The sequence below is a fragment of the Phaethon lepturus genome, unplaced genomic scaffold, assembly GCF_000687285.1.
Source record: "Phaethon lepturus isolate BGI_N335 unplaced genomic scaffold, ASM68728v1 scaffold5227, whole genome shotgun sequence".
Lineage (NCBI taxonomy): Eukaryota > Metazoa > Chordata > Aves > Phaethontiformes > Phaethontidae > Phaethon > Phaethon lepturus.
In genome coordinates, this window is record NW_010549687.1 from 111,598 (window position 1) to 121,322 (window position 9,725).

The following is a 9,725-nucleotide window of genomic DNA, read 5'->3' on the forward strand; positions in this document are numbered from 1 at the left end:
TGCTCTCTGTAGTTTTATACAAGAATAGAAGTACATGAATCCCAACTAAAAGGCAACGTTCACCACACGTAACAAAGCAGTAGTATCTGGGAGACCCATACATTCCCCTGTGCTCAGAAAGAAAATAGCAGGTTATCTCAACTGGTAACTGTAATTGTATCCTAGCTTTTCAGGGAAAAATACATCAAATATAATTGCGTGAATTGAATCTCATTGCTTGGGGAAATAAAAACCATTTGAAGAATGGAAGAAAAACCTTTCTGATTTAATGACATCCTGAAAATGAAGTCTGCAACCCTGTGAACTCCATTTATTGCTTCATGAGTACTGTAAGATGTCAAATGTTTATCAGCGTGTTTTGAAATCTGGTGTAGAACCTGCATATTGTAAGATATTCCCTCCTTTTAGCTGCTCCAGTGAAAGCTCTGCTTCCCCTCTTCTTGCCAAAGGGCAGAGCAACTTGCAATTCTATAGAGAGTGCTGCATCATTTTCTATAGACTGGTGACATGAAGCTCAGGAGACAGTTAAGGAAAGATCCCTTTTCTTAAATAATACATCCTTCCTCACCCTTACCTGACAAGTAGTGGAGCTTCATCTGGTCAAACCAATAGTTCACATACAATGGGAATTGAGTTACCTGTTTTATCTTGTGTCTTTTTGATAGTTCTTCCACCACCTCCCTATATGTCATATCTCTCATCTCTTCCAGTGTACTTAGCTGCCTCTTGAACTTGCCACCCTGCTGCGAAGATGCAGACAAGAAAGTAGGAAGTGAAGGGGTAACCATTACACATATGGTCAGCTTTTGTTTGAAAACAGTATAATAACTGGTTTCCCAGGAAGAGAAACCATACAAGAAACAATAATTTACCATGATGGAATTATTTGTTGTAGCTTGAATGAAGCATTTATTATGGTCTGTGACAAATTTTTCAGCCTATCGTTCTGTCTCAGGAAAATTACAAATAGTTTTTTAACGGAGATTGAAACAAAGCCTCTTTTTTCTGACCCTCTTTTGTCTTGGTAAAACACACCCCAAAAAAATCATTTTTCCACAAATTTTTTGCGGTCACATTAGCTTGCACCTAGAGGCAGCAAGGGCATTGAGACAGCCCACAACCAGTGAAGCCTTACAGCCCTGATCCACAATTGCTTGTTCTAGTTACCAGGTAACATTTCCTGGCCTTTCGCTCAAAGGCAGTCAGCTACACCTGGAATTACCTGGAAAAGAGGCAGTTACTTCTGAAAACACAACTTCAGAAATTCTTCTAGCTGTATATTTGATTGTGGGCTGAAAGAGATGGGCGTTTGGATGTTTTCGTATAGAATGACTGACTTTTACAATTCTGACTTGCTGCCTGTGACTTACATGTGGACATGAGTGCAGTGGTGTGAACAACAGTCCTCTTTATACCATCATGAGGTCAGGATTTCACTCAGCCTGCCGTGATTTAACCCCAGCCAGCAACTAAGCCCCACGCGGCCACTTGCTCACTGCCCCCGCGGTGGGACGGGGGAGAGAATTGGAAGAGTAAAAGTGAAAAAACGCATGCATTGAGATAAAGACAGTTTAACAGGTAAAGCAAAAGCCGCGCACGCGAGCAGAGCAAAACAAGGAATTAATTCACCACTCCCCATGGGCAGGCAGGTGTTCAGCCATCTCCAGGGAAGCAGGGCTCCGTCATGCATAATGGGTTCTTGTGAAGACAGACGCCATAACTCCAAACATCCCTCCACCCTTTCCTTCTTCTTCGTCCCAGCTTTATCTACCGAGCAGGACGATGTATGGTGGGGAATATCTCTCTGGCCAGCCTGGGCCAGCTGTCCTGGCTGTGTCCCCTCCCAGCTCCCCGTGCACCCCCAGCCTGCTCGCGGGCAGGCCAGCACGAGAAGCTGGGCTGTCCTTGACTGCTGAGCAACAACCCAAAACATCAGCACGTTATCAACAGTTTCTCATCCCAAATCCAAAACATAGTCTCATACCAGCTTCTATAAAGAAAGTTAACTCTATCCCAGCTGAAACCAGGACAAGCCATACAATATTAATGATCAGAATGCAATTGTTATTAAGAATGTGATATGAAAAGAAAAAGCCAGCTACTGCACAGGTTTTGAACACACCATTGTTATACTAATTATGTTTAGAGACATTATAATTTGTGATATTCATTTTGCAGTGCCTTAAAGTGAAATTTGTTAAATAATTCTGTTGTTATCTTTGTTGTTATATAATGTAAGAGATGTTATAAATAGAATGTAAGAGGGAGTGAACTGGCAATATTTGTAAAATATCTGAATCAATAACTGCAAATGAGTTTAAACAAATGAAACCCTTTGCAAAAATTATTTCATAGTATCTTAGTTTAGCATGGCTATACATTAGTTATTACTAAACAAATTTAGCTATTACTAAATAAATAAATGAGCTATTATTAAATAAAATGAAAAAAAAAAAATCAAGGAATTGGTGACAAAACAGAAATGCAGATTTGATTGCATTTTCTTTATTATGTGTCCAAAGATAAAATCACCCAAATAAAAGTGCTCTAATTTTTCTAAGAAGCCAAATATCCTAAAATTCCACTGAAGTCACAGTAAGCGAAGTCTGTTCATCACCTTTCACGTGTCATTTAGTTGCCAAAATAATCTTTAGCAAAACAACCTTTAGAGACTCAGATTGGAAATGACTGATCCATTCTGCATGTTGGCCTTCTGCCCCGCTCCTTGCAAGATGCTATGAGACAAATTTGTTCTGGTCAAAGTTTGTCAGGTGTTCTCTAACATGAGACACTGCAAGATATGTGACTTCCATTGTTCGCTCAGTTGTTGGGGGTTCTTTTGTTTTCTTGTTTTGTTTTGTTTTTTTTTTTTTTTTAATTCAGTTCAGTTGGAAGATCCAACTGTCTGAACACTTCAGGGCTGACCAAAAGTTAAACCATGCTATTAAGGGCATTGTCCAAATGCCTCTTAGACACTGGAAAAGGCTTGGGGCATCAGCCACCTCTCTGGGAAGCCTGTTCCAGCGTCTGACCAGCCTGTGGTTGAGACGGTATACGCTGGGTGTGAAAGAGAGCGTAAGAGATCTGCCTCTACGATTTCCCCAATGTGTATGGACATTCGCTGCGAGCTTGGGTGCTGCTCTACCAGTTCACGGTGTAACCCCTGCCTTGCCACTTGGCATTTTGGGGGGGGAGCCCTCTTTACTCTTTGGCACGGCTTTGTGCCAAGTTGTTACACACAAGCCCAAGTACGGAAGTCTTCCTTTTATTTCATCTTCTTAGTGAAATTTAGCTCCAGCTGTGCTTCAAGAATATTTTTTTTGCTTAATTGACTATTCATATTGAACATAACCATCACCATGTTGTAACTCTCAACAAAGTTAAAATCTCATATGGCCTGCCCACAAAGCCTGTCAATCTCAGGAAGGACCACTACAAATAAAGAATGCAGTATATACAATTTCTGAGACCTTCAGACCTCTGTCAGGACCACCAGAAAAGATGATAGCTCTCATGATAGTTGTTAACTGGACCAAGACAACAAAATGTCTTTTTATGTGACCTTGAATATTTGGCAGATGACAGTTAGTAGCAACACGTAAAACTATCTGCCTATTTCAGTTGAAATTGTTTATAACAATTTTATTCAACAGATTTTGTCTTTTTATTCTAATCAAGAGTCATCTGTGAACAGACTGTGTTCTTTATCAAATGTGCATGTTTGTTCAAAATTTACCAACTGGCTAGGTATTGATCAGATTCCCCAACCAAAATGTTTTTACATTTCTTTCCATCCCAAATTCCTTCCTGCCCTAGCCTTTCTGAGGACTGCAAATGAGTAATCCTTTGTGCATAATTTCTTATTGAATATTAACATAGAGTTTGCCTATCTTTATGCATGAAAGTTAACTCATTTCTAGCCATAATTCTGACTGATAGTATAGTTTTTCTTTATTTCAGTTTCTCATGTGGTATTTGCACGAATACCTGCTCTGCTCTCGAGAACACTGTTAGCCCCACACCAACTTCACAGCAAAGGCACTAGACTAAATTCATGGTTGCTTTACATTCAGGTCCTTCTAAGTACCTAGCTGAAGCTAATATTAGTGAGGTATGGGGCACATTATGGTAAAAGGAAAGACTAACAGTTTCATGAAATTTTGGTCTGTCCTCTCTTCCTTTCCTCTCTACTTAGGTATTAGTTTTAGCAGTGTTGGGAGCACTCTTCAGTTGGGTGCAGCCAAAGTGTGGTGTTTGGGGTTTTTTTGTTGTGTTTTTTTTTGTTTTAGTAGTGTATATGTGTATACATACCCTCCTCCTTTTTCAGCCTTAATACTGACTGACAGTCAAAGACTAATACCAAAATTGTAATAAGAAAAAGTGACCCAAACTATTGAGGAACTGTTAAAATGAAATTATTAAAGGAAGATTTGCATTGCATCCAATACAAGAATAAGTAAGTATGAAATTTAGGATACCTGAATTCTTCAAGGTCATTCAAAAAAGTAACAGCCTAATTTGAGTGACTTCAATTAATCCAGTACTCACATGGCTTACAATTTTTCTTTGCTTAGTGAAAGCTAAGGTCCCTAAAATAAAATAAAAAAAAGGTAACAAAATACTTTTCTATTTTTAATGGTAACAAACCCTAGTGTTCAAATACGTCTTTGCAGATCACTGGTATTTTTTCCAAAAGATGACAGAGGAAGGAAAAATAAAAGTTTCACATTCCAGAGTTCTGCTTTGCTCTTTGTTACATTTCAAAAACCTACTGAGGAAAAATACAACTTTACAGAGAAGCCCCTTAACGAACATAATACAGTTCTTACATTTATTGAATTTATTGAAGTCTTATGAAAACTTAATTGACCATTGATTGCCTCTGTTTTGTCTCTGGCTGAACATAACTCCATGATTTCTTTTGTTTTAAAAAACCCACACATTTCTTACTGACTGTCATAAGTAAATTTTTACAAGCTGAAATGCATAAGCATATTGATAACTTATAATGATGAAAATGAAATAAAATAGATTTTGACTGCAGGAAGTTAAGTTTAGGTAAAGCATGACTTTTCACCCTGGATTTACTGGAAAATGTCTTATTTACATATAGGGATGTTTATATTGCTGATCTGTAGACAATTCGTTGCCATATGATGCTTCACATGTTGCTTTCCACTACAGTACAATTATTTCTATAGGTGATGTTAAGGCAGTCACCTCTGCAGTATGGGACTATATGCCGGGAGCCTCAACGTAAGCTAGATGTTCACTCCTAATTAGTCAAAAGCAAATCCTCCCACCATCAAATATTTATTCTCTTTAGAGGTATGCATATTATATTGAAATACGAGAAACCAAACGCATGCTTTGCTGAGGTAATACATACTTGAGGGAAATGGCCTCTTTATACAACATTGGCAAGTTCTGTTACATTCAGTTTTCTGTCTCCGACAGCCACGTGAATACTTGCCTCAGGAAATGCATATGGATACTATCGCTATCTCCAGCAAGTGTCACTGATGTTTATGTTCCTTTTTTTTAATAACTAATTAAGGAGGTATCTGAGACAAGCTCTCAGGTAAAAAACAGTCAATAGTGAGTGCCGTGACCTGTCAGTCATTTTGTGATCTCTTCTGCGACTTGCTGCCTAGAAGCTTCGCAAGAAAGAGAGAACTGCCGCGCTGAGCTCAGGGGCTTTCTGCCTCTCTTTCACATAGGGATGGAGAACACATTCACCTTCTATCTACAAGAAAGCAGAATCAGTGATAAATTCACAGTGTGTTAATCCTGAGGCACTAATCAGCAGATAAAACACACTTAGAGACAGCATATTTAGGCTGCACATTAACATGTTCAGGCCATAGATATCTAGACCATGCCGCGCATATTATATGCAGTACATAAGTGAGGGTGCATGTAGTGGCATACTCTTTGCTTCCCTGGGTAAATATTCTGTCATATATAAGGTTTCTATTCTTTCTGTGTTTCTGAACATGGATCTGAATGGCGTTGGTTTCATGCCATTTGAACGGGAGCTATGAACGTTCTCCTGCAAAGAAAGTGGCAGAAATGTTGCCTCTGGGAAATACTTCTCCAGCTGCTCCTTGCTTGGTGGTGAATGTATGTCACTGAGAGGAGCACATGAACTCATTCAGTCAGATTATGCTATTTTCACAAAGCTTTTTTAATTCACCATCACAACTGCTTGCTATGTTCAACTCATCTGGAAAATAGTTACTGAAGCAAGACTCTCCCACCCAGTTGCAATGAATGTCCTGTGCGAGCAAGACCCAGAGAAAGAAACCTAGACATCCCTGCCTTTGGGATCTCTGCTATCTTCATGAATCATCAGTTGACATTTCGGAGTTGTAGGGCAAACAAGCTTAGAATACCTACCAAATCAGAGCCTTTTCCAAGGATAAATGTAATCATTACTTGATTTGAAAACAATACCATATCTACATTAGGGGAAGAAGCTGTTTTTTAACTTGAAGGTCTCCATGAACTTGTAGATTTTCCTCTTTTCTTCATATTAAAGTGACAACTACCTTCTCCAACCTGTCAGTTAACAGCTAGTCTCTCACACATCCTACTTCCCAAGCGTAGACAAGGTGTTGCTTAGACAAAGTAACAGAGACTGGATTCCGAATGCCTGTTAAACACCGAGCGACGTGGGAGGTCTACAGATAAAAGCATCTTGCAGTTTGGAGCAGATTGCGATAGAATGACTCAGGGGGAAGGAAACAAAACAAGGAGGTTTCTTACTTCCAGCTCCCTCAGGACCGCTGCCGCACAGGTCCGCCGTGACTCGGGGTCGGCGCTGACAGCCTTCAGCAGCCCGTGAGGAGGAGCGGGGGAACGGCCCAGGACCCAGCGGGGGCTGACGTGAAATGTAACCACAGATGGTACCCTCTGGCAGCGCCTGCACATCAGCAGATCAGAGCTAAAACCTACGTGTGGGGAAAACCTTCACTGCCGCATTGTTTCTGATCAACTGAGGGAGACTTCAATGTCTGCTCATGCCGCAGTTACATAAAAAGTCTTTTAGTGTTGTGAACTTCATTTGACTTTCTGTAGCAATCCCAAATTGGCATGTCTACTACTACTTGTAGCTAAAACGACTAGTTCTGATAACTGGAGAACTGATGCTGATTTAGATTGTTTGCTTATTAACACTGAAAGGGACATTGCTATCTTTGCCCTCAAAAACATGAGATCTTAAAAAAAATAAAATCTTCAAATGTGACAAAAAGTCAAATTTACAAGCAAATTGCTTTTTAAAGTTGTTCTAGCTGAAACGCACATTGTGATGCTGGGCTTTTTAACCATTCATAGCATAAATAACACTGGGGAATGACAAGCAAATATTCCAAAAAGAACAAATTAAAGCTGTCATTTTGATTAAACTGGTGCTTTCTCATGAGGCATTTAATTTTCAATGAATTAAAGATTTCTGAAAAAATAAGTGTTTTGTTTTTAATTTAATTAAAATCCATGGCTGGCACCTTGTTTATGCTTCTAAATCTTTATAACAGAAATAAGAAAACCCCTTCTTATCTCTCACTGCTTTTTCATATGTTCATGTTATGTCATCTTTGTTTATAACGTTTTTTTTCTTACTATTGCAGGCAATGAGACCCTAGAAGAAAACTATGTGCAGGACAGTAAAATGGGATTTGTCATCAATGCTATATATGCTATGGCTCATGGGCTCCAAAATATGCATCATTCCCTTTGCCCTGGACATGTTGGGCTGTGTGATGCTATGAAGCCAATTGATGGAAGCAAGCTCTTGGAGTTCCTCCTCAAATCCTCATTCATCGGTGTTTCTGGAGAAGAAGTTTGGTTTGATGAAAAGGGAGATGCCCCTGGAAGGTAAAGAGATGTTTAATCTCTGCTAATTAAATCAGATGTTGGGAAGGGGAAATGTTGCTTGGTTTGGTGATGGAGATTTCTTTGGCTGTTTTGCCAAGACATGCCAACACAGCATGCCTACTGTGAGATGTAAATGGAGTTACCTGGATTAGTCTTACCAATGGCCAGGAATGACACTGGTAACCCATGATATATTGATAGACACAGCTTAAATTGAGACAAGATCTACAGTACAGCCCGTAACATTTCTAGTGTTTCAGGAGAAGACAAACCTTGTATCTCACATGTACAAGGATCAGCACCAGGGTTTTAACGGGTAAAAAGCCTAATATAAGTGCTTGGAAATTGATGAAACATTTACTTGCTAAGGTTTTGAAGGTAGGGCTGTAGAGCACATCCTTTTCCAATTGGATCTCTGCTGCTCCATGTGCCCCAGGGACGTAGCACTGTATCCTTGCCAGAGACTATTTAGTTCTGCTTGGTCAACTCCTGTGTGCTCCTCTTAATTTTTTCACTCCAGATAAGCTTGGCTGTTGCAGAGTTTAAAGATAGGTCCAAGTAGAGCAAGACAAATAAATTTTTTTTTGCCAGCAAGTAATGTTTCATGGATTCAGGGTCTGGTAAATTCCAGCTGTGGTAGCTGCTACTGCCTACCCCCCCCAGCAGACACAGTGTGTATCTGAGCAATGGGTGAGACAGCAACTTTGTGGACTTGGGTGTCACCTTTTTATCTCTTACGGGAGGCAGCTGACAGAAATATTTTCCTCTACATTTAGTTCTGTGGGCTCTGTCCAACTATTTTAAGTGAGACACCTCCCAGATGGGTTTATTTTTGAGTTTGGTTTGGTTTTGGTTTTCTTTAATAAATAAGTTTAATTCAGCTGCTGAAGTACACAATCCATTACTACTGAAACCTGCTCAGGGGTTACTTCATTGAAGTTCGTTTTCCTACTGAGTTATTAAAGTGCTATAAAAGACTCTCTCACTCCATCTTTGGGTTTATTGCATAAATGCATCGGAGTGCCAACACTGCACAAAGAGTGCTCTGGAATAAACAAGAGTTTGCAGTCTAGCATGTGCCTTCAAAGAGTATTCACAAGACACAGTGGCCTTAAAGCAACTCTTAGTTCTATTACTAGCCTTTATTAGCAAAACTGACAAACTTTTTTACCATTTACTGCTTGCATTGCTTGTTATATATAACAGTGTATGCATTTAAACAGGTCCTTACATTTACATAATAAGAAAAACTGGTCGGGTTTGTCTTCCTGTTGAGCATTGTACACTTTTTATTTTTTTTTAGTCAAAGATACAGATGAGCTAGGTCAGGTTTTGACAGTAAAGGCAAACAATTCCCTTATAGTCCAACACACAGTTATTGACACAAATGCATAAATCAGATCTTTGCACATATAATTTAGGTAATACAGAGAAATTACTGCTTAGTGTAGCTTTAAGTTTATTACACACTATTTATCTCCATAAAAGCATTACTCCAGCTTTGTATATGCTGCATTGTCTGCCTGTTAGTTATATGGTTTGACGTTTAGGTGTCATTTTCCAATTTTATCCCAAATCTTATTTATTATCTTGTCACCTGAGAGCGTTTCTACAACTCTCATCAGTACCCAGTGTAGAATTAGAATGAACAGCTCCTGAATTCGAAATGCAGGAGGGTTTATATCAGGATGTTTCTCTGAGTAGATCAGGATGACAGAGTTTATTCCAGCAAGGTTATTTCTTTTGATTGTCTGGCCTATATAGAATTTAATGGGTTATTTTAGGCAAGATTTTTTTTTTTTTTTTTTTTGTTCTCCATTTGTATTTTCACAGCTGGAGTTAGTAAA

The 9,725-nt window shown here is 39.2% G+C and overlaps 1 protein-coding gene across 1 annotated transcript in view; it reads left to right on the forward strand.

Moving 5' to 3' along the window:
• Positions 1–9,725, forward strand: part of LOC104623282 (metabotropic glutamate receptor 1-like) — a 123,854-nt gene that overhangs the window by 101,531 nt on the left and 12,598 nt on the right. The window contains exon 6 of the mRNA XM_010290327.1: positions 7,632–7,878. Coding sequence (XP_010288629.1) covers positions 7,632–7,878 — 247 coding nt within the window. The remainder of the gene's footprint in view (positions 1–7,631; positions 7,879–9,725) is intronic.